Genomic DNA, 26198 nt, shown 5'->3' with positions numbered 1-26198 from the left:
CTAAAACCCTTTTTAGTTCCCATATTACTACCCTTGCCGTCTGCTCTACTCCTCCCCCGTTTTGTTCAGTAATGCCACCCCTGCTATTCTTACTGAATGACCCGTATTTTCTTGCTAATGCCTCCTCCCAGGCACCTTGTTTAAAATCTCCTCCAAACTTCTAACCATCCTGCCCCCTCCTCATTCAGATGCAATCCATCACGACAAAAAAGATGGCGACTGACTGAGAAGTCCGCCCAGTGTTCTAGGAACACAAACTCTTCTTTCCTGCACCAATCCATAAACCACACATTTACCTCCCTAATCTCCCTCTGTCTCCATGGGCTAGCATGTGGCACAAGTAATAATTCAGAGAAAATTACCTTAGATGTCCTTGCCTTAAGTTTCTTGTCTAAGTCCCTGTGGTCTTTCTTAAGGACATCCCACCTACTACTAACTTTGTCAGTGCCAACATGCACCAAGACCGCCGGGTCGTTCCCGGCCCCTCCCAACAATCTATCTACCTGGTCCGCGATGTGCCGCACCCGGGAGACAACAGAACGTACGGCGATCACGTCCCTGTAGCAGATTGCCCTATCTGTCTTCCTTATATTGGAATCCCCTACCACCACAATCTGACTAGGTACCTTACTAACTTTTAACACTTATACTGCTCCCCCCCTACTATGACCCCCTGCTACCGCTGAGTATGCTGGAGTCCTTGTGGAGGAGCTGCGCTTCCCTGCCAGTCTGTTCAGTGAGAGCTGGAGAGGGAAAATGGCGCTGGTGAGCTGCTGGATCCGCTCACAGTGAAGCCCCGCCCCCTTAATGGCACGTGGTCTTCCCAGTATTTTATACTGGCTGAGGCAATATGGTCTGCCTTACCGTGGGTTAGAACCCCTGTAAGCTGTACTGCCAATGCGGGTATTGTTAGTTGTGGCTTCAGATTCCCCCTCACAGTGGAACACACATACACACTGAAGCCTGGAGCCGCAGCCTGCCCGTCAGCGCTGAGCTCCTACCCTCATGCCGCCATTACAGCCAGCGACCCTCTAACCGGTACGCCGGCTTCCTACTCGCCACTCTTCATACTTCTGGCTCAGTTAGGGGTGATGGCGTGCTGCGGGAATGTACCGTGGTGGGGCTTGCAAATGGTTCCCTCAGGAGCTCAGTGTCCTGTCAGCGGGGAAAGAGACCATTAACCCTAATGAGGTTGGCCCGTTCCCCCAAGTCCCACGAAGCAGGCACTCTGGTGCTAACCAGACCTGCCTGAAAACAACAAACAGAAAAAATAAATGTAGAAAACTCTTCAGGAGCTTCCCTAAGCGTGACCGGCTCCTCCGGGCACATTTTCTAAACGGAGTTTGGTAGGAGGAGCATAGAGGGAGGATTCAGCACACACTATCAAATTCTTAAAGTGCCCAAGGCTCCTAGTGGACCCGTCTATACCCCATGGTACTAATGTGGACCCCTGTATACTCTAGGACATAAGATAAATAACACTGTGCAGAGCGCAGCCAGGCGAGCGAAGCGAGCCATGCAAGGGGACGCAGTACACTTATATGATGTCCATGTCATACTAAGTCGACATACACACCAAATTTTTTTTTTTAAACCCATGTTGACTTTTTAAATGTCGTTATATTGACCAAGTCGCCATTTTAAGTGTCGGTTTCTTCAGCAGGGTCCACAGGCTATCCACAGGATAACAATGGGATATGATGGAGCGACAGCAGATTGGCACCAAATGATCACAAGCTTTCAGTCCTCCCAGGATGCAACGGGCTCATCCATATATTCCCGCCCACTGGCTCAGGCAAATCAGTTTTTTGTTTGGTGCGGCAGGAGACGGACCATGGTCACAGGGCTGCTGTTCTAGGCAGCCCTAAGCTTTCTTATTTTATTTTTATAGTCTTACTACATTGTTTTTGCGTGATCTTTCCTAACAGCGTCTTATACGCATATTGGAAAGAGTCGCTCCAACAACTCCCCGCCGAGTCGCAACAACGCTTACCCACGTGTAAAGTGCTGTCTCGACGGGCGTCTGTGTCGGATAACTAGCAGGTCCAGCAGATGTTACCAGGTATTTTGACCGTCAGGATTAGGATTGTAGGTAAATCATACTGATCCCACAGCCCCAGCCACAGGGACATGCAGATGGCACATCACCAATGATTATCTCCCCTTTCCCACATAATGCAGACTTTGCTGGGTAACATACCAAAGCCAGCATCAGAGAACAGGAAACCTCATCAGCCAGTGACATTACTAAACCACACTATCTATCCAGACTGCCCCCACACATACATACAGGACACTTGTGGGCTGAGCTACCAACATCTGCTTCCACACTACACAAAGTGCTCCAGGTGAATATGTATGTTGCAACAGCAGCCTCTATATGGTCCTCTGGTCATCCCCAGGTAGAATAGTCCCACCAGACGTATGCTAGTAAATTAAGCTAATAAATCAATCATAGTGATGACTTAATTACTGATAAATAAGATACACCAGAGAGTATGGGGAGGAGACTGGTCAGATCTCTGGGCTTGTAACAAACAGTGACATGATGTGAAGGGGAGCAGGGGTATAATAGGGGCTGATGGTCCTGATATACGAGATACACCAGAGAGTGTGGGGAGGAGACTGATCAGATCTCTGGGCTGGTAACACACAGTGACACAATGTGAGGGGGAGAGCAGGAGTATAATAGGGGCTGATGGCTCCTGATGTATGAGATACAGCAGAGAGTGTGAGGAGGAGACTGGTCAGATCTCTGGGCTGGTAACACACAGTGACACAATGTGAGGGGGAGAGCAGGAGTATAATAGGGGCTGATGGCTCCTGATGTATGAGATACACCAGAGAGTGTGGGGAGGAGACTGGTCAGATCTCTGGGCTGGTAACACACAGTGACATGATGTGAGGGGGAGAGCAGGAGTATAAATAATAAGAATTTACTTACCGATAATTCTATTTCTCGTAGTCCGTAGTGGATGCTGGGAACTCCGTAAGGACCATGGGGAATAGCGGCTCCGCAGGAGTCTGGGCACATCTAAAGAAAGCTTTAGGATCACCTGGTGTGCACTGGCTCCTCCCCCTATGACCCTCCTCCAAGCCTCAGTTAGGATACTGTGCCCGGACGAGCGTACACAATAAGGAAGGATTTTGAATCCCGGGTAAGACTCATACCAGCCACACCAATCACACTGTACAACTTGTGATCTGAACCCAGTTAACAGCATGATAATAGAGGAGCCTCTAGAAAAGATGGCTCACTACAGCAATAACCCAAATGTTTTGGTAACAATAATTATGTACCAGTATTGCAGACAATCCGCACTTGGGATGGGCGCCCAGCATCCACTACGGACTACGAGAAATAGAATTATCGGTAAGTAAATTCTTATTTTCTCTGACGTCCTAGTGGATGCTGGGAACTCCGTAAGGACCATGGGGATTATACCAAAGCTCCCAAACGGGCGGGAGAGTGCGGATGACTCTGCAGCACCAATGAGAGAACTCCAGGTCCTCCTCAGCCAGGGTATCAAATTTGTAGAATTTTACAAACGTATTTGCTCCTGACCAAGTAGCTGCTCGGCCAATTGTAAAGCCGAGACCCCTCGGGCATCCGCCCAAGATGAGCCCACCTTCCTTGTGGAGTGGGCATTTACAGATTTTTGGCTGTGGCAGGCCTGCCACAGAATGTGCAAGCTGAATTGTACTACAAATCCAACGAGCAATAGTCTGCTTAGAAGCAGGAGCACCCATCTTGTTGGGTGCATACAGGATAAACAGCGAGTCAGATTTCCTGACTCCAGCCGTCCTGGAAACATATATTTTTCCGGGCCCTGACAACGTCTAGCAACTTGGAGTCCTCCAAGTCCCTATTTGCCGCAGGCACCACAATAGGCTGGTTCAGGTGAACGCTGACACCACCTTAGGGAAAAAACTGAGGACGAGTCCTCAATTCCGCCCTGTCCGAATGGAACATCAGATAAGGGCTTTTACAGGATAAAGCCGCCAATTCTGACACGCACCTGGCCCAGTCCAGAGCCAACAGCATGACCACTTTTCCTGTGAGATATTTTAACTCCACAGATTTAAGTGGGTCCAACCAATGTGACTTTTGAAATCCAAAAACTACATTGAGATCCCAAAATGCCACTGGAGGCACAAAAGGAGGCTGTATATGCAGTACCCCCTTTAACAAACGTCTGAACTTCAGGGACTGAAGCTAGTTCTTTTTGGGAGAAAATTTACAGAGCCGAAATTTGACCTTAATGGACCCCAATTTCCGGCCCATAGACACTCCTGTTTACAGGAAATGTAGGAATCGACCCAGTTGAATTTCCTCCGTCGGGCCTTACTGGCCTCGCACCACGCAACATATTTCCGCCAAATGCGCTGATAATGTTTTGCGGTTACATCCTTCCTGGCTTTGATCAGGATAGGGATGACTTCATCCGGAATGCCTTTTTTACTTCAGGATCCGGCGTTCAACCGCCACGCCGTCAAACGCAGCCGCGGTAAGTCTTGGAACAGACAGGGTCCTTGCTGGAGCAGGTCCCTTCTTAGAGGTAGAGGCCACGGATCCTCCGTGAGCATCTCTTGAAGTTCCGGTTACCAAGTCCTTCTTGGCCAATCCGGAGCCACGAATATAGTGCTTACTCCTCTCCATCTTATCAATCTCAGTACCTTGGGTATGAGAGGCAGAGGAGGGAACACATACACTGACTGGTACACCCATGGTGTTACCAGAGCATCTACAGCTATTGCCTGAGGGTCCCTTGACCTGGCGCAATACCTGTCGAGTTTTTCCCAACGGTTTATAATCATGTGGAAGACTTCTGGGTGAAGTCCCCACTCTCCCGGGTGGAGGTCTTGCTGAGGAAATCTGCTTCCCAGTTTTCCACTCCCGGAATGAATATTGCTGACAGTGCTATCACATGATTTTTCGCCCAGCGAAGAATCCTTGCAGCTTCTGCCATTGCCCTCCTGCTTCTTGTGCCACCCTGTCTGTTTACGTGGGTGACTGCCGTGATGTTGTCCTACTGGATCAACACCGGCTTACCTTGAAGCAGAGGTTCTTGCTAAGCTTAGAGCATTGTAAATGGCCCTTAGTTTATTTATGTGAAGTGATGTCTCCAGGCTTGACCATAAGCCCTGGATATTCCTTCCCTGTGTGACTGCTCCCCAGCCTTGCAGGCTGGCATCCGTGGTCACCAGGACCCAGTCCTGAATGCCGAATCTGCGGCCCTCTAGAAGATGAGCACTCTGCAACCACCACATGAGGGATACCCTTGTCCTTGGTGACAGGGTTATCCGCTGATGCATCTGAAGATGCGACCCGGACCCTTTGTCCAGTAAGTCCCACTGGAAAGTCCTTGCGTGGAATCTGCCAAATGGGACTGCTTCGTAGGAAGCCACCATTTTTACCCAGAACCCATGTGCATTGATGCACTGGAGACTTGGCTCGGTTTTAGGAGGTTCCTGACTAGCTCGGATAACTCCCTGGCTTTCTCTTCCGGGAGAAACACCTTTGTTCTGGACTGTGTCCAGGATCATCCCTAGGAACAGAAGACAAGTCGTCGGAACCAGCTGCGATTTTGGAATATTGATAATCCAATCGTGCTGCCGTAACACTACCTGAGATAGTGCTACACCGACCTCCAACTGTTCCCTGGATCTTACCCTTATCAGGGAATCGTCCAAGTAAGGGATAACTAAAATTCCCTTCCTTAGAAGGATTATCATCATTTCGGCCATTACCTTGGTAAAGACCCGGGGTGCCGTGGACCATACCTACGGCAGCGTCTAAACTGATAGTGACAGTTCTGTACCACAACCTGAGGTACCCTTGGTGAGAAGGGTAAATTTTGACATGAAGGTAAGCATCCTTGATGTCCCGAGACATCATGTAGTCCCCTTCTTCCAGGTTCGCAATCACTGCTCTGAGTGACTCAATCTTGAATTTGAACCTCTGTATGTAAGTGTTCAAATATTTTAGATTTTAGATTTAGAATCGGTCTCACCGAGCCGTCTGGCTTCGGTACCACACTAGTGTGGGATAATACCCTGTTCCCTGTTGCAGGAGGGGTACCTTGATTATCACCTGCTGGAAACACAGCTTGTGAATGACTTCCAAAACTGCCTCCCTGTCAGAGGGAGACGTCGGTAAAACCGACTTTTGGAAACGGCGAGGGGGAGACGTCTCGAATTCCAATGTGTACCCCTGAGATATTACCTGAAAGATCCCGGGGTCTACTTGCGAGTGAGCCCACTGCGCACTGAAATTCATTGAGAACGGGCTCCCACCTTGTACAGCCCTAGCGTCATACTGAGGGCTTGGCAGAGGCGGGAAAGGGTTTCTGTTCCTGGGAACTGGCTGATCTCTGCAGCCTTTTTCCTCTCCCTCTGTCATGAGCAGAAAAGAGGAACCTTTTGTCCACTTGCCAACAAAGGACTGCGCCTGATAATACGGCGTCTTATTTTGAGAGACGACCTGGGGTACAAACGTGGATATCCCAGCTGTTGCCGCGGTCACCAGGTCTGAAAGACCGACCCCAAATGTCCCCTTTTTTAAGGCAATACTTCCAAATGCAGTTTGGAATCCGCATCACCTGACCACTTTACTGGTAGAATTGGACAACGCACTTATACTTGATGCCAGTCGGCAAATACTCCGCTGTGCATCATGCATATATAGAAATGCATCTTTTAAATGCTCTATAGGCAATAATATACTGTCCTTATCTAGGATATCAATATTTCCAGTCAGGAAAACCGACCACGCCAACCCAGCACTGCACATCCAGGCTGAGGCGATTGCTGGTCGCAGTATAACACCATTATATGTGTAAATACATTTTAGGATACCCTCCTGCTTTTATCAGCAGGATCCTTAAGGGCGGCCATCTCAGGAGAGGGTAGAGCCCTTGTTCTTACAAGCGTGTGAGCACCTTATCCCCCCTAGGGGGTGTTTCCCAACGCACCCTAACCTCTGGCGGGAAAAGGTATACTGCCAATAACTTTTTAGAAATTATCAATTGTTATCGGGGGGAAACCCACGCATCATCACACACCTCATTTTATTTCTCAGATTCAGGAAAACTACAGGTAGTTTTTCCTCACCAAACATAATACCCCTTTTTTGGTGGTATTCATATTATCAGAAAAGTGTAAACATTTTCCATTGCCTCAATCATGTAATGTGTGGCCCTATTGGAAATCACGGTTGTCTCTTCACCGTCGACACAGGAGTCAGTATCCGTGTCGGTGTTTGTATCTGCCATCTGAGGTAATGGCCGCTTTAGAGCCCCTGACGGCCTATGAGACGTCTGGACATGCCCAAGCTGTCTCATGTCAACCACTGTCTTTTATACAAAGCTGACACTATCACGTAATTTCAACCGTACATCCACTCAGGTGTCGACCCCCTAGGGGGTGACATCACTTTTACAGACACTCTGCTCCATCTCCACATCATTTTTCTCCTTATACATGTCGACACAAACGTACCGACACACAGCACACACACAGGGAATGCTCTGATAGAGGACAGGACCCCACTAGCCCTTTGGGGAGACAGAGGGAGAGTTTGCCAGCACACACCAGAGCGCTATATATATATATAGGAATAACCTTATATAAGTGTTTTTCCCTTTATAGCTGCTGTATTATTTATACTGCGCCTAATTTGTGCCCCCCTCTCTTTTTTAACCCCTTTCTGTAGTGTAGTGACTGCAGGGGAGAGCCAGGGAGCTTCCCTCCAACTGAGCTGTGAGGGAAAATGGCGCCAGTGTGCTGAGGAGATAGGCTCCGCCCCTTTCTCGGCGTCCTTATCATCCGTTTTTCTGTATGTTTTGGCAGGGGTTAAATGCATCCATATAACCCAGGAGCTATATGTGATGCATTTATTTTAGCCATATAAGGTTTTTATCGATTTATTGCGTCTCAGGGCGCTGCCCCCCCAGCGCCCAGCACCCTCAGTGACCGGAGTGTGAAGTGTGTGGAGAGCAATGGCGCACAGCTGCGGTGCTGTGCGCTACCTTATCTGAAGACAGGACCGTCTTCTGCCGCCGATTTTCCGGACCTCTTCGCTCTTCTGGCTCTGTAAGGGGGCCGGCGGCGCGGCTCCGGGACCCATCCAGGCTGGACCTGTGATCGTCCCTCTGGAGCTAATGTCCAGTAGCCAAGAAGCCCAATCCACTCTGCACACAGGTGAGTTCGCTTCTTCTCCCCTTAGTCCCTCGATGCAGTGAGCCTGTTGCCAGCAGGTCTCACTGAAAATAATAAACCTAAACTAAAAATTTCACAAAGATCAGGAGAGCCCCTAGTGTGCACCCTTCTCGTTCGGGCACAGAGATCTAACTGAGGCTTGGAGGAGGGTCATAGGGGGAGGAGCCAGTGCACACCAGGTGATCCTAAAGCTTTCTTTAGATGTGCCCAGACTCCTGCGGAGCCGCTATTCCCCATGGTCCTTACGGAGTTCCCAGCATCCAATAGGACGTCAGAGAAAAGAATTTACTCACCAGTAATTCTATTTTTCGTAGTCCGTAGTGGATGCTGGGTACTCCGTAAGGACCATGGGGTATAGACGGGCTCCGCAGGAGACTGGGCACTCTAAAGAAAAAGATTAGGTACTATCTGGTGTGCACTGGCTCCTCCCTCTATGCCCCTCCTCCAGACCTCAGTTAGGTAAACTGTGCCCGGAAGAGCTGACATTACTAGGAAAGGATTTGGAATCCAGGGTAAGACTCATACCAGCCACACCAATCACACTGTACAACTTGTGATAACTATACCCAGTTAACAGTATGAATAACAAATGAGCCTCAGTAACAGTAAACAATAACCCTTTAGCTATGCAATAACTATATACATGTATTGCAGAAAGTCCGCACATGGGACGGGCTCCCAGCATCCACTACGGACTACGAGAAATAGAATTACCGGTGAGTAAATTCTTATTTTCTCTGACATCCTAGTGGATGCTGGGTACACCGTAAGGACCATGGGGATTATACCAAAGCTCCCAAACGGGCGGGAGAGTGCGGATGACTCTGCAGCACCGAATGAGAGAACTCCAGGTCCTCCTCAGCCAGGGTGTCAAATTTGTAAAATTTTACAAAGGTATTTGACCCTGACCAAGTTGCAGCTCGGCAAAGTTGTAAAGCCGAGACCCCTCGGGCAGCCGCCCAAGATGAGCCCACCTTCCTTGTGGAATGGGCTTTTACAGATTTTGGATGTAGCAGTCCTGCCACAGAATGCGCAAGCTGAATTGTACTACAAATCCAGCGAGCAATAGTTTGCTTCGAAGCAGGAGCACCCAGCTTGTTGGGTGCGTACAGGATAAATAGCGAGTCAGTTTTCCTGACTCCAGCCGTCCTGGAAACATATATTTTCAGGGCCCTGACGACGTCCAGCAACTTGGGAGTCCTCCAAGTCCTTCGTAGCCGCAGGCACCACAATAGGTTGGTTCAGGTGAAACGCTGAAACCACTTTAGGGAGAAACTGAGGACGAGTCCTCAATTCTGCCCTGTCCGTATGAAAAATCAGATAAGGGCTTTTACAGGATAAAGCCGCCAATTCTGACACACGCCTGGCCGAAGCCAGGGCCAACAGCATGACCACGTTCCACGTGAGGTATTTTAAATCCACAGTTTTAAGTGGTTCAAACCAATGTGATTTGAGGAACCCCAAAACTACATTGAGATCCCAAGGTGCCACTGGAGGCACAAAAGGAGGCTGTATATGCAGCACACCCTTGACAAACGTCTGAACTTCAGGAACTGAAGCCAATTCTTTCTGGAAGAAAATCGACAGGGCCGAAATCTGAACCTTAATGGATCCCAATTTGAGGCCCATAGACACTCCTGCTTGCAGGAAATGCAGGAATCGACCCAGTTGAAATTCCTCCGTCGGGGCCTTCCTGGCCTCACACCACGCAACATATTTTCGCCAAATGCGGTGATAATGCTTTGCGGTAACATCCTTCCTGGCTTTGATCCCAGGGTAGGGATGACTTCCTCCGGAATGCCTTTTTCCTTCAGGATCCGGCGTTCAACCGCCATGCCGTCAAACGCAGCCGCGGTAAGTCTTGGAACAGACAGGGCCCCTGCTGTAGCAGGTCCTGTCTGAGGGTCAGAGGCCATGGGTCCTCTGAGATCATTTCTTGTAGTTCTGGGTACCAAGATCTTCTTGGCCAATCCAGAACGATGAGTATTGTCCTTACTCCTCTCTTTCTTACTATCCTCAGCACCTTGGGTATAAGAGGAAGAGGAGGGAACATGTACACCGACTGGTACACCCACGGTGTCACCAGAGCGTCCACAGCTATCGCCTGAGGGTCCCTTGACCTGGCGCAATATCATTTTAGCTTTTTGTTTAGGCGGGACGCCATCATGTCCACCTGTGGTCTTTCCTACCGGTGTACAATCCTCTTGAAGACTTCTGGATGAAGTCCCCACTCTCCCGGGTGGAGGTCGTGTCTGCTGAGGAAGTTTGCTTCCCAGTTGTCCACTCCCGGAATGAACACTGCTGCCAGTGCTATCACGTGATTCTCTGCCCTCGAAGAATTCTTGTGGCTTCAGCCATAGCCATCCTGCTTCTTGTGCCGCCCTGGCGGTTTACATGGGCGACCGCTGTGATGTTGTCTGACTGAATCAGAACTGGTTGGCTTTGAAGCAGGGATTCTGCTTGACTCAGGGCATTGTCAATGACCCGTAGTTCCAGAATATTTATGTGCAGGGAAGTTTCCTGACTCGACCATTGTCCTTGGACGTTTTCTTCCTTGAGTGACTTCCCCCCACCCTCGAAGGCTTGCATTCGTGGTCACCAGGACCCAGTCCTGTGTGCCGAATCTGCGGCCTTCGCGAAGATGAGCACTCTGCAGCCACCACAGCAGAGACACCCTGGCCCTCGGGGACAGGGTGATCAACCGATGCATCTGAAGATGCGATTCGGACCACTTGTCTAATAGATCCCACTGGAAGGTCCTCGCATGGAACCTACCAAAGGGAAACGCTTCTTAAGAGCTACCATCTTTTCCAGGATTCGAGTGCAGTGATGCACCGACACCTGTTTTGGTTGCAGGAGGTCCCTGACCAGAGATGATAATTCCTGGGCCTTCTCCTCCTAGAGAAACACCTTCTTCTGTTCTGTGTCCAGAATCATACCCAGGAACAGCAGACACGTCGCGGGAATCAGCTGCGACTTTGGGATATTCAGAATCCAGCCGTGCTGATGCAGCACTTCCTGAGATAGTGCTACGCTGACTAGCAACTGCTCCTTGGACCTCGCCTTTATCAGGAGATCGTCCAAGTACAGAATAATTATAACTCCCTTCTATCGAAGGAGTATCATCATTTTGGCCATTACCTTGGTAAATACCCTCGGTGCCGTGGACAGACCAAACGGCAACGTCTGGCATTGGTAATGACAGTCCTGTACCACAAACCTGAGGTACTCCTGGTGAGGTGGGTACATGGGGACCCCCTCTTCCAGGCTTGCAATAACCGCCCTGAGCGATTCCATCTTGAACTTCCTTATATAAGTGTTCAAGGATTTTAAATTTAGGATGGGTCTCACCGAACCGTCTGGTTTCGGTACCACAAACATTGTGGAATAGTAACCCCGCCCCTGTTGAAGGGGGGGGGGGGGTACCTTGATTATCTCCTGCTGGAAGTACAGCTTGTGAATAGCGTCCAATACTACCTCCCTTTCTTTGGGAGCAGCCGGCAAGGCAGATTTGAGGTAACGGCGAGGGGGAGTGGCCTCGAACTCCAGCTTGTATCCCTGAGATACCACTTGAAGAACCCAGGGATCTACCTGTGAGCGAACCCACTGGTCGCTGAAGTTCCTGAGACACGCCCCCACCGCACCTGGCTCCGCCTGTGGAGCCCCAGCGTTATGCGGTGGACTTAGAGGAAGCGGGGGAGGATTTTGGTTCCAGGGAACTGGCTGTCTGGTGCAGCTTTTTCCCTCTTCCCCTGCCTCTGGGCAGAAAGGAAGCGCCTCTGACCCGCTTGCCTTTTTGTGGCCGAAAGGACTGTACCTGATAATACGGTGCTTTCGTAGGCTGTGAGCTAACCTGAGGTAAAAATGTCGACTTCCCAGCTGTTGCTGTGGATACTAGGTCCGAGAGACCATCCCCAAACAATTCCTCACTCTTATAAGGCAAAACCTCCATGTGCCTTTTAGAATCAGCATCACCTGTCCACTACCGAGTCCATAATACTCTTCTGGCAGAAATGGACATTGCATTAATTCTAGATGCCAGCCGGCAAATATCCCTCTGTGCATCTCTCATATATAATGCTAGCCATACATCAGACCAACTTTTCTCCAACACTCCAAACTTCCAACCATCCAACTTGTCTGTTCAACTAAAACAGTGCCCCACACATCTAACCAACTTTTTACCAGTGCTCCACACATCTAACCAACTTTTCATCAGACCAACCAACCTACCAACTTCTGTCCAACTTGTGATGTCACCCAAGTAGGCGGACAGTGCCTGCCTACAGTTCTTCAGTTTTGTTTTGTTTTTTTTCATTTCAAAACATGCAGAATTGTCTTTTTTTTCAGTGAAACTGGGCTTTTCTTTCACCGCCATACATTTATTAGATTTACTTGTTTTTATACTGAACTATGGATACCAGCATGGTTGGGCTGCCAAGGCAAATATATATATATATATATATATATATATATATATATATATATATATATATACCAGATGTAGATATTCGGCACTCCCAATGTAGTAAAATGTACAGCTTGCCTGGTGCCCTCCTGAGCTTCAAAAAGCAAACATATCACAAACGATAGGCGGCACTTTAGGACTTTTCAAAAATCAAGAACATACGTGACCCTGTTCTGACAGCTTAACGTTTCGGTTTCGGTCATTTTCAATCCGCCACACTTTGCTGGCGGAATCTAATAAAAAAATTTAAAAACATGTTTTTTTTGGTGTTTTTTTGGGTGGGTAATAGCATATCTATTTATATTAGAAGGGATTAGGTACTTGGTTTGTCTTTTTTGGAGGCACAAGTATTATTTATATATTTTTAAAAAGATTATTATTATTATTTTTTTTAAATAGAATGGGAAAAACCTGAAAAAAAATTGCGTGGGGTCCCCCCTCCACAGCATAACCAGCCTCGGGCTCTTCGAGCCGGTCCTGGTTCTAAAAATGCGGGGGGAAAATGGACAGGGGATCCCCCGTATTTTTAAAACCAGCACCGGGCTCTGCGCCTGGTGCTGGTGCAAAAAATACGGGGGACAAAAAGAGTAGGGGTCCCCCGTATTTTTTACACCAGCATCAGGCTCCACTAGCTGGACAGATAATGCCACAGCCGGGGGTCACTTTTATACAGTGCCCTGCGGCCGTGGCATTAAATATCCAACTAGTCACCCCTGGCCGGGGTACCCTGGGGGAGTGGGGACCCCTTCAATCAAGGGGTCCCCCTCCTCAGCCACCCAAGGGCCAGGGGTGAAGCCCGAGGCTGTCCCCCCCATCCAAAGGCTGCGGATGGGGGGCTGATAGCCTTGAGAAAATTAAAAGAATATTGTTTTTTCCAGTAGTACTACAAGTCCCAGCAAGCCTCCCCCGCAAGCTGGTACTTGGAGAACCACAAGTACCAGCATGCGGGAGAAAAGCGGGCCCGCTGGTACCTGTAGTTCTAATGGGAAAAAAATACCCAAATAAAAACAGGAGACACACACCGTGACAGTAAAACTTTATTTCACACATGTCGACACACACATACTTACCTATGTTGACACGAAGCAGTCGGTCCTCTTCTCCAAGTAGAATCCACGGGTACCTGAAAATAAAAGATAATTATACTCACCTGATCCAGGGTCCAGATTATAATCCACGTACTTGGCAAAACAACAAACCGAACACCCGGACCAAACGGACTGAAAGGGGTCCCATGTTTACACATGGGAACCCTTTCCACGAATGCAGAGACACCCCGGTCACAGCTGTCACAGAAGTGTCTCTTCAGCCAATCAGGAAGCGCCACTCCGTGGCACTCACCTGATTGTCTCCGTGCGCGTCTGAAGTGACAGAAGGCTGGTGGAGGGGGGCCGCGGGGGGGGGGGGGGTGAATTAGCGGTGCGGGAGCCGATGCGGGCTGGAGCTGGCCCTGGTGGTGGTGAGGGGGAAGGGGTGCCGCGATCTTGGGGGGCAGTGACTGCAGGAGGGGAGCAGAGGTCCCGCGATCGCTGGTGATATGCGAGGGGGGCCGCGATCGTGGATGATATGCGGGGGGTGCCGCGATCGCGGGTGATATGCGGGGGTGCCGCGATCGTGGGTGATATGCGGGGGGTTCCGCGATTGCGGGTAAGCTGCGGGGGGAGCCGCGATCGCGGGTGGGGTGCAGGGTTGCCGCAACCGCAGGTGGGGTGCCAGTGATCGGGGGTGGCGTGCGTGGGTGCAGCAATCATGGGTGGGGTGCGGGGGGTGCCGCGATCGTGGGGTATCGCGGGAGGGGTGCAACTGCTGGGTGTCCTGTGACAGCGGCAGCCCGGCAGCAGTGGTGTGCTACCGCAGCGATGCGGGGGGGGGGGGGGGTTGCGGCGAATTAGCGGTGCGGGGGGGGGGGGGGTGCGGCTGATTAGCGGTGCGGGGGGGGGGGTGCGGCTGATTAGCGGTGCGGGTGCGGCTGATTAGCGGTGCGGGGGCGGGTGCGGCGAATTAGCGGTGCGGGGGGGTGCGGCTGATTAGCGGTGCGGGGGCGGTGCGGCTGATTAGCGGTGTGGGGGGGGCTGATTAGGGGTGCGGCTGTTTAGCGGTGCGGGGGGGGCTGATTAGCGGTGCGGGTGCGTCGAATTAGCGGTGCGGGGGGGGTGCGGCTGATTAGCGGTGCGGGGGTGGCTGATTAGCGGTGCGGGTGCGGCTGATTAGCGGTGCGGGTGCAGGGGGGTGCGGCTGATTAGCGGTGCGGGGGGGGGCTGATTAGCGGTGCGGGGGCGGCTGATTAGCGGCGCGGGGGCGGGTGCGGCTGATTAGCGGTGCGGGGGGGCGGATTAGCGGTGCGGGTGCGGCGAATTAGCGGTGCGGGTGCAGGGGGGGTGCGGCTGATTAGCGGTGCGGGTGCGGCTGATTAGCGGCGCGGGGGCGGGTGCGGCTGATTAGCGGTGCGGGGGGGGCTGATTAGCGGTGCGGGGAATTAGCGGTGCGGGTGCGGCTGATTAGCGGTGCGGGGGCGGGTGCGGCTGATTAGCGGTGCGGGGGGGGGTTGATTAGCGGTGCGGGGGAGGGGGGGTGCGGCTGATTAGCGGTGCGGGTGCGGCTGATTAGCGGTGCGGGGGGGGGGGGCTGATTAGCGGTGCGGGGAATTAGCGGTGCGGGGGGGGGGGGTGCGGCTGATTAGCGGTGCGGGGGGGCTGATTAGCGGTGCGGGTGCGGCTGATTAGCGGTGCGGGGGGGGGGCTGATTAGCGGTGCGGGGGGGCTGATTAGCGGTGCGGCTGCGGGGGTGGCTGATTAGCGGTGCGGGTGCGGGTGCGGCTGATTAGCGGTGCGGGGGTGGCTGATTAGCGGTGCGGGGGTGGGGGGGGTGCGGGTGCGGCTGATTAGCGGTGCGGGGAATTAGCGGTGCGGCTGATTAGCGGTGCGGGGGGGGGGCTGAGTAGCGGTGCGGGTGCGGCTGATTAGCGGTGCGGGTGCGGCTGATTAGCGGTGCGGGGGGGGGGGGCTGATTAGCGGTGCGGGGAATTAGCGGTGCGGGTGCGGGGGGGGGGTGCGGCTGATTAGCGGTGCGGGGGGGGGCTGATTAGCGGTGCGGGTGCGGCTGATTAGCGGTGCGGGGGCGGCTGATTAGCGGTGCGGGGGAGGCTGGCTGGCGGCCGGGCGGGCTGGCGGCCGGTGAATTACCGGTGTGGCAGCCGGAGGGAGGCTGGCGGGCGGGGTGATAATTTGCGGTGCGGGAGCCGGTGCGAAGGGAGGCTGGCGGCCGGGGGTGGGGGGGAATTACTGCTGGGCGGGCTGAGGGAGGCTAGCGGGATGGATGGGGCGGCCGGCGGAGGAAAGGGACTGGCGGGCGGAGGGGGGTTAATTTGCGGTGGGACTGGCGGCTGAGCAGTGGCGGGTCACTGCGGCTGGGGCGGTGAGGTGGCCGGAGGGGGACTGGTCAGAGAGGGTCACCTGCAGCACGAGACAAAAGTAGGCGGACACTAGCAGCCAGTGTCCGCCTACTTATCGTTCAGTTGGGGGGAAGTTTTCCCCTACACCTGAACGATTGGTTGGGAAAATCAAACAGGTTTGATTTTCCCAACTAGTTGGTCAGACCGTTTCTGACCGTTTTTTAGCGTGTGGGAGCAAACGGCTGATAATCGTTTGCTCCCACACACTGCCAGATTATCTTTACAACCAGCCAACTAGTTGGCTTGTTGGAAAGATATCGTCCTGGTGTATGGCTAGCTTAAGACTACGTCTTTAATATGCTCTATGGTTAGCAAAATAGTATCCCTGTCTAGTATTAATATTATCTGACAGGGTATCGGACCAAGCTGCTGCAGCACTACACATCCATGCTGAAGCAATTGCAGGTCTCATAGTACCTGAGTGTGTATATACAGACTTCAGGTTAGCCTCCTGCTTTCTATCAGCAGGCTCCTTTAAGGCGTCCGTATCCTGAGACGGCAGTGCCACCCTTTTTTGACAAGTGTGCGAGCGCCTTATCCAGCCTGGGGGGGGGGGGGTCCCAACGTAACCTGTCCTTTGGCGGGAAGGGTACGCCATCAGTAACTTTTTAGAAATCACTATTTTCTTATCGGGGGAACCCCACGCTTCTTCACACACTTTATTCAATTCATCTGATGGGGGAAAAACCACTGGATGCTTTTTCTCCCCAAACATAATACCCTTTTTTGTGGTAACCGGGTTAAGGTCAGAAATGTGCAACACATTTTTCATTGCCGTAATCATACAACGGATGGCCCTTGTGGATTTTTCATTTGTCTCATCGTCGTCTACACTGGAGTCAGACTCCGTGTCGACATCTGTGTCTGCCATCTGAGATAGCCATTGAGACGCCTGGGCAGGCACGGGCTGAGAAGCCGGCTGTCCCACTGCTGTACGTCATCTAGCCTTTTATGTAAAGGAGTTGACACTGTCGGTTAATACCTTCCACATATCCACCCACTCTGGTGTCGACCCCGCAGGGGGTGACATCACACTTATCGGCACCTGCTCCGCCTCCATATAATCTTCCTCATCAATCATGTCGACACAGCCATACCGACACACACACACACACACACACACACACACACACACAGGGAATGCTCTGACTGAGGACAGGACCCCACAAAGTCCTTTGGGGAGACAGAGAGAGAGTATGCCAGCACACACCACAGCGCTATATATCACAGGGAGTAACACTTTTGTACTGAGTGATTTCTCGCTATAGCAGCTTTTTTACACAGTTTGCGCCTAAATTTATTGCCCCCCCTCTCTATTTAACCCTTGAGGCCTGGAAACTGCAGGGGAGAGCCTGGGGAGCTGTCTTTCAGCGGAGCTGTGAAGAAAATGGCGCCGGTGTGCTGAGGGAGATAGCCCCGCCCCTTTCTCGGCGGACTTCTCCCGCTTTTATATATGTTGTATGGCGGGGGATTATGCACATATACAGTGTTATACACTGTATTATGTGCTTTTAGCCATGGTAAGGTACTCTAATTGCTGCCCAGGGCCCCCCCCCAGCGCCCTCCACCCATCAGTGACCGGAGTGTGTGGTGTGCAGAGGGAGCAGTGGCGCACAGCTGCAGTGCTGTGCGCTACCTTAATGAAGACAGAAGTCTTCAGCCGCCGATTTTTCCACTTCTCTTCGTTCTTCTGGCTCTGCGAGGGGGACGGCGGCGCGGCTCCGAGACCGGACCTGTGTTCGATCCCTCTGGAGCTAATGGTGTCCAGTAGCCTAAGAAGCCCAAGCTAGCTGCAAGCAGGTAGGTTCGCTTCTCTCCCCTCTGTCCCACGAAGCAGTGAGTCTGTTGCCAGCAGATCTCACTGAAAATAAAAAACCTAACAAATACTTTCTTTTTCTAGAAGCTCAGGAGAGCCCCTAGTGTGCAACCAGCTCTGGCCGGGCACAGATACTAACTGAGGTCTGGAGGAGGGGCATAGAGGGAGGAGCCAGTGCACACCAGATAGTACCTAATCTTTCTTTAGAGTGCCCAGTCTCCTGCGGAGCCCGTCTATACCCCATGGTCCTTACGAAGTACCCAGCATCCACTAGGACGTCAGAGAAATAGGGGGTGATGGCTCCTGATGTATGAGATACCCCAGAGAGTGTGGGGAGGAGACTGGTCAGATCCTTGGGCTGGTAACACACAGTGACGTGATGTGAGGGGGAGAGCAGGAGTATAATAGGGGCTGATGGCTCTGATTTATGAGATACACCAGAGAGTGTGGGGCGGAGACTGGTCAGAACACTGGGTTGGTAACACACAGTGACATGATGTGAGGGGAAGGGCAGGCGTATAATAGGGGATGATGGCTCCTGATGTATGAGATACACCAGAGTGTGTGTGGAGGAGACTGGTCAGATATCTGGGTTGGTAAAACACAGTGACATGATGTGAGGGGGAGAGCAGGAGTATAATAGGGGCTGATGGCTCCTGATGTATGAGATACACCAGAGTGTGTGGGGAGGAGACTGGTCAGATCTCTGGGCTGGTAACACACAGTGACATGATGTGAGGGGGAGGGCAGGAGTATAATAGGGAATGATGGCTCCTGATGTATGAGATACACCAGAGAGTGTGGGGAGGAGACTGGTCAGATCTCTGGGCTGGTAACACACCGTGACATGATGTGAGGGGGAGAGCAGGAGTATAATAGGGGCTGATGGCTCCTGATGTATGAGATACACCAGAGTGTGTGGGGAGGAGACTGGTCAGATCTCTGGGCTGGTAACACACAGTGACATGATGTGAGGGGGAGGGCAGGAGTATAATAGGGAATGATGGCTCCTGATGTATGAGATACACCAGAGAGTGTGGGGAGGAGACTGGTCAGATCTCTGGGCTGGTAACACACAGTGACATGTTGTGAGGAGGAGAGCAGGAGTATAATAGGGGCTGATATTTCCTGACTCCCAAATTGAGCAGATACTTTTCCCTCATTAGGCTGTACTGACAGAGGAGGGTGTAGGGGAACAGACTTCTGTAGTGATGCAGCAAGGAGAATATGTGACTCTTTTCTGTAATAAGGATTATTACCTGTGCTGATATCTGTAGGGATTTCCTCTTCCTTACACTTCTGATCTCTCCTCACATACGTCTCTTCTCCCTCTATATCTTCTGCCTTCATATCAGTCACATACGTCTCTTCTGCTCCCTCTATATCTTCTGCCTTCATATCAGTCACATACGTCTCTTCTTCTCCCTCTATATATTCTATCTTCATATCAGTCACATACGTCTCTTCTTCTCCCTCTATATCTTCTGCCTTCATATCAGTCACATACGTCTCTTCTTCTCCCTCTATATCCTCTGCCTTCATATCAATCACATACGTCTCTTCTTCTCCCTCTATATCTTCTGCCTTCATATTAGTCACATACGTCTCTTCTTCTCCCTCTATATCTTCTGCCTTCATATCAGTCACATACGTCTCTTCTTCTCCCTCTATATCCTCTGCCTTCATATCAATCACATACGTCTCTTCTTCTCCCTCTATATCTTCTGCCTTCATATCAATCACATACGTCTCTTCTTCTCCCCCTATATCCTCTGCCTTCATATCAGTCACATACGTCTCTTCTCCCTCTATATCTTCTGCCTTCATATCAGTCACATGCGTCTCTTCTTCTCCCTCTATATCTTCTGCCTTCATATCAGTCACATACGTCTCTTCTCCCTCTATATCTTCTGCCTTCATATCAGTCACATACGTCTCTTCTTCTCCCTCTATATCTTCTGCCTTCATATCAGTCACATACGTCTCTTCTTCCTCTATATCTTCTGCCTTCATATCAGTCACATACGTCTCTTCTCCCTGTATATCTTCTGCCTTCATATCAGTCGCATATGTCTCTTCTTCTCTCTCTATATCATCGGCCTTCATATCAGTCACATACGTTTCTTCTTCTCCCTCTACATCTTCGGCCTTCATATCAGTCACATACGTCTCTTCTCCCTCTATATCTTCTGCCTTCATATCAGTCACATACGTCTCTTCTTCTCCCTCTATATCTTCTGCCTTCATATCAGTCACATATGTCTCTTCTTCTCCCTCTATATCGTCGGCCTTCACATCGGAAAGGTGTTCACCCTGAATAACAACAACAAAATAACACTTTAGTAATGTCTGATAACTTTAAGACTGAACAACAGAATATCACTGTATAAGACACACAGATTCTCTACAGATCATATAGGGATAGTGTGGCCGGAGACCCCGTCAGCCACAGGGACAATGGCGTCCGCGACACTGAAGGGGTTATCCTTCCATGCCCGGCACCATTTTACAGAGACAATGAGCGCTAGGCGCCCCATTCAAATGTACTAACGGCGCCGGGAGCGGAGTGTTTAAAAATGTGTCTTTATGTTATATCACTTCGCTGTGCGCAGTTGGAGAGTTATACACTGCATGTTTTATAATGTATTTGTAACCAAGATGCTCTTAGTAACTATAGGATAAGTCATAGCACACTCTCACATAGGAAGTCATATGCTCAGTAACCTCCTAGTGTGATCAGAACTTTTGATGTGTTGGTCAGGGCACCGCAGGTAATGTGCTTGGGTTCTGCAGTTCCTGTGAGAAGGTGTAAGAGTGAAATGACCAATACTTTGGTTACAGCACTTCCTGTGAAATGACCCCTAGGTGGTCTTTTGGTGTGTCTATGCTATTGGGGAAATCAGTTTGTTTTCAATGATTTCCTGTGTATTCACTCCAGATAGGTGAATAGCAGGGGGAAACAAATTCTATACTTTGTATAAGTTGTTTTCCTGTACCATTTGTTACAAATACAGACACTACTGTAGAAACTATAGAATCTGTGTATCAAAGGAGACTTGTAAATTACCAGGTGGTAAAGAAAATAAGAATTTACTTACCGATAATTCTATTTCTCGTAGTCCGTAGTGGATGCTGGGGACTCCGTAAGGACCATGGGGAATAGCGGCTCCGCAGGAGACTGGGCACATCTAAAGAAAGCTTTAGGACTACCTGGTGTGCACTGGCTCCTCCCCCTATGACCCTCCTCCAAGCCTCAGTTAGAATACTGTGCCCGGACGAGCGTACACAATAAGGAAGGATTTTGAATCCCGGGTAAGACTCATACCAGCCACACCAATCACACTGTACAACTTGTGATCTGAACCCAGTTAACAGCATGATAACAGAGGAGCCTCTAGAAAAGATGGCTCACTACAGCAATAACCCGAATTTTTTGGTAACAATAACTATGTACCAGTATTGCAGACAATCCGCACTTGGGATGGGCGCCCAGCATCCACTACGGACTACGAGAAATAGAATTATCGGTAAGTAAATTCTTATTTTCTCTGACGTCCTAGTGGATGCTGGGGACTCCGTAAGGACCATGGGGATTATACCAAAGCTCCCAAACGGGTGGGAGAGTGCGGATGACTCTGCAGCACCAAATGAGAGAACTCCAGGTCCTCCTCGGCCAGGGTATCAATTTTGTAGAATTTACAAACGTATTTGCTCCTGACCAAGTAGCTGCTCGGCAAAGTTGTAAAGCCGAGACCCCTCGGGCAGCCGCCCAAGATGAGCCCACCTTCCTTGTGGAGTGGGCATTTACAGATTTTTGGCTGTGGCAGGCCTGCCACAGAATGTGCAAGCTGAATTGTACTACAAATCCAACGAGAAATAGTCTGCTTAGAAGCAGGAGCACCCAGCTTGTTGGGTGCATACAGGATAAACAGCGAGTCAGATTTCCTGACTCCAGCCGTCCTGGAAACATATATTTTCAGGGCCCTGACAACGTCAAGCAACTTGGAGTCCTCCAAGTCCCTAGTAGCCGCAGGCCCACAATAGGTTGGTTCAGGTGAACGCTGAAACCACCTTAGGGAGAAACTGAGGACGAGTCCTCAATTCCGCCCTGTCCGAATGGAAAATCAGATAAGGGCTTTTACAGGATAAAGCTGCCAATTCTGACACGCGCCTGGCCCAGGCCAGGGCCAACAGCATGACCACTTTCCCTGTGAGATATTTTAACTCCACAGATTTAAGTTGGTCAAACCAATGTGACTTTTGGAACCCAAAAAACTACATTGAGATCCCAAAGTGCCACTGGAGGCACAAAAGGAGGCTGTATATGCAGTACCCCTTTTACAAACGTCTGAACTTCAGGGACTGAAGCTAGTTCTTTTTGGAAGAAAATTGACAGAGCCGAAATTTGAACCTTAATGGACCCCAATTTCAGGCCCATAGACACTCCTGTTTGCAGGAAATGTGGGAATCGACCCAGTCAAATTTCCTCCTTCGGGCCTTACTGGCCTCGCACCACGCAACATATTTTCGCCAAATGCGGTGATAATGTTTTGCGGTTACATCCTTCCTGGCTTTGATCAGGATAGGGATGACTTCATCCGGAATGCCTTTTTTCCTTCAGGATCCGGCGTTCAACCGCCATGCCGTCAAACGCAGCCGCGGTAAGTCTTGGAACAGACAGGGTCCTTGCTGGAGCAGGTCCCTTATTAGAGGTAGAGGCCACGGATCCTCCGTGAGCATCTCTTGAAGTTCCGGTTACCAAGTCCTTCTTGGCCAATCCGGAGCCACGAATATAGTGCTTACTCCTCTCCATCTTATCAATCTCAGTACCTTGGGTATGAGAGGCAGAGGAGGGAACACATACACTGACTGGTACACCCACGGTGTTACCAGAGCGTCTACAGCTATTGCCTGAGGGTCCCTTGACCTGGCGCAATACCTGTCAAGTTTTTCCCAACGGTTTATAATCATGTGGAAGACTTCTGGGTGAAGTCCCCACTCTCCCGGGTGGAGGTTGTGCTGAGGAAATCTGCTTCCCAGTTGTCCACTCCCGGAATGAATACTGCTGACAGTGCTATCACATGATTTTCCGCCCAGCGAAGAATCCTTGCAGCTTCTGCCATTGCCCTCCTGCTTCTTGTGCCACCCTGTCTGTTTACGTGGGTGACTGCCGTGATGTTGTCCGACTGGATCAACACCGGCTGACCTTGAAGCAGAGGTCTTGCTAAGCTTAGAGCCTTGTAATGGCCCTTAGCTTCAGGATATATATGTGAAGTGATGTCTCCAGGCTTGACCATAAGCCCTGGATATTCCTTCCCTGTGTGACTGCTCCCCAGCTTCGCAGGCTGGCATCCGTGGTCACCAGGACCCAGTCCTGAATGCCGAATCTGCGGCCCTCTAGAAGATGAGCACTCTGCAACCACCACAGGAGGGATACCCTTGTCCTTGGTGACAGGGTTATCCGCTGATGCATCTGAAGATGCGACCCGGACCATTTGTCCAGTAGGTCCCACTGGAAAGTTCTTGCGTGGAACCTGCCGAATGGGATTGCTTCGTAGGAAGCCACCATTTTTACCCAGAACACTTGTGCATTGATGCACTGAGACTTGGCTCGGTTTTAGGAGGTTCCTGACTAGCTCGGATAACTCCCTGGCTTTCTCTTCCGGGAGAAACACCTTTTTTCTGGACTGTGTCCAGGATCATCCCTAGGAACAGAAAACAAGTCGTCGGAACCAGCTGCGATTTTGGGATATTGAGAATCCAATCGTGCTGCCGCAACACTACCTGAGATAGTGCTACACCGACCTCCAACTGTTCCCTGGATCTTACCCTTATCAGGGAATCGTCCAAGTAAGGGATAACTAAAATTCCCTTCCTTCGAAGGAATATCATCATTTCGGCCATTACCTTGGTAAAGACCCGGGGTGCCGTGGACCATCCATACGGCAGCGTCTGAATTGATAGTGACAGTTCTGTACCATAAACCTGAGGTACCCTTAGTGAGAAGGGTACATTTTGACATGAAGGTAAGCATCCTTGATGTCCAGAGACATCATGTAGTCCCCTTCTTCCAGGTTCGCAATCACTGCTCTGAGTGACTCAATCTTGAATTTGAACCTCTGTATGTAAGTGTTCAAATATTTTAGATTTTAGATTTAGAATCGGTCTCACCGAGCCGTCTGGCTTCGGTACCACAACAGTGTGGAATAATACCCCGTTCCCTGTTGCAGGAGGGGTACCTTGATTATCACCTGCTGGGAATACAGCTTATGAATGGCTTCCAAAACTGTCTCCGTGTCAGAAGGAGACATCGGTAAAGCCAACTTTAGGAAACGGCGAGGGGGAGACGTCTCGAATTCTAATTTGTACCCCTGAGATATCACCTGAAGGATCCAGGGGTCTACTTGCGAGTGAGCCCACTGCGCGCTGAAATTCATTGAGACGGGCCCCCCACCGTGCCTGATTTTGCTTGTAAAGCCCCAGCGTCATGCTGAGGACTTGGCAGAGGCGGGAGAGGGTTTCTGTTCCTGGGAACTGGCTGATTTCTGCAGCCTTTTTTCTCTCCCTCTGTCACGGGGCAGAAAAGGAACCTTTTGCCCCTTGTCCACGAAAAGACTGCGCCTGATAATACGGCGTCTTCTCATGTTGAGAGGCGACCTGGGGTACAAACGTGGATTTCCCAGCTGTTGCCGTGGCCACCAGGTCTGAAAGACCGACCCCAACTAACTCCTCCCCTTAATAAGGCAATACTTCCAAATGCCATTTGGAATACACATCACCTGACCACTGACGTGTCCATAACCCTCTACTGGTAGAAATGGACAACGCACTTAGACTTGATGCCAGTCAGCAAATATTCCGCTGTGCATCACGCATATATAGAAATGCATCTTTTAAATGCTCTATAGGCAAAAATATACTGTCCCTATCTAGGGTATCAATATTTTCAGTCAGGGAATCCGACCATGCCAACCCAGCACTGCACAACCAGGCTGAGGCTATTGCTGGTCGTAGTATAACACCAGTATGTGTGTAAATACATTTTAGGATACCCTCCTGCTTTCTATGAGCAGGATCCTTAAGGGCGGCCATCTCAGGAGAGGGTAGAGCCCTTACAAGCGTGTGAGCGCTTTATCCCCCCTAGGGGGTGTTTCCCAACGCACCCTAACCTCTGGCGGGAAAGGATATAATGCCAATAACATTTTAGAAATTATCAGTTGTTATCGGGGAAAACCACGCATTCACACACCTCATTTAATTTCTCAGATTCAGGAAAACTACAAGTAGTTTTTTCTCACCTAACATAATACCCCTTCTTGGTGGTACTCGTATTATCAGAAATGTGTAAAACATTTTTCATTGCCTCAATCATGTAACGTGTGGCCCTACTGGAAGTCACATTTGTCTCTTCACCGTCGACACTGGAGTCAGTATCTGTGTCGGCGTCTATATCTGCCATCTGAGGTAACGGGCGCTTTAGAGCCCCTGACGGCCTATGAGACGTCTGGACAGGCACAAGCTGAGTAGCCGGCTGTCTCATGTCAACCACTGTCTTTTATACAGAGCTGACAGTGTCACGTAATTCCTTCCAACAGTTCATCCACTCAGGTGTCGACCCCCTAGGGGGTGACATCACTATTACAGGCAATCTGCTCCGTCTCCACATCATTTTTCTCCTCATACATGTCGACACAAACGTACCGACATACAGCACACACACAGGGAATGCTCTGATAGAGGACAGGACCCCACTAGCCCTTTGGGGAGACAGAGGGAGAGTTTGCCAGCACACACCAGAGTGCTATATATATGCAGGGATAACCTTATATAAGTGTTTTTCCCCTTATAGCTGCTGTTTTATTAATACTGCGCCTAATTAGTGCCCCCCTCTCTTTTTTAACCCTTTTCTGTAGTGTAGTGACTGCAGGGGAGAGCCAGGGAGCTTCCCTCCAACGGAGCTGTGAGGGAAAATGGCGCCAGTGTGCTGAGGAGATAGGCTCCACCCCCTTTTCGGCGGCCTCATCTCCCATTTTTCTGTATATTCAGGCAGGGGTTAAATGCATCCATATAGCCCAGGAGCTATATGTGATGCATTTTTTGCCATGTAAGGTATTTTTATCGTGTTTTATTGCGTCTCAGGAGGCCCCCCCAGCGCCCTGCACCCTCAGTGACCGGAGTATGAAGTGTGCTGAGAGCAATGGCGCACAGCTGCGGTGCTGTGCGCTACCTTATTGAAGACAGGA

General features: G+C 50.6%; 1 protein-coding gene across 1 annotated transcript in view; it reads right to left on the bottom strand.

The window, feature by feature from the left end:
* Positions 1-26198, bottom strand: part of LOC135057126 (uncharacterized) — a 184155-nt gene that overhangs the window by 11997 nt on the left and 145960 nt on the right. The window contains 1 exon segment of the mRNA XM_063963021.1: positions 19215-20268. Within this exon segment, the coding sequence (XP_063819091.1) occupies positions 19215-20268 (1054 nt within the window).

Source organism: Pseudophryne corroboree, chromosome 3 (assembly GCF_028390025.1).
Source record: "Pseudophryne corroboree isolate aPseCor3 chromosome 3, aPseCor3.hap2, whole genome shotgun sequence".
In the NCBI taxonomy this organism is placed as follows: Eukaryota; Metazoa; Chordata; class Amphibia; order Anura; family Myobatrachidae; genus Pseudophryne; species Pseudophryne corroboree.
This window is presented reverse-complemented; position numbering and strand designations above follow the sequence as displayed.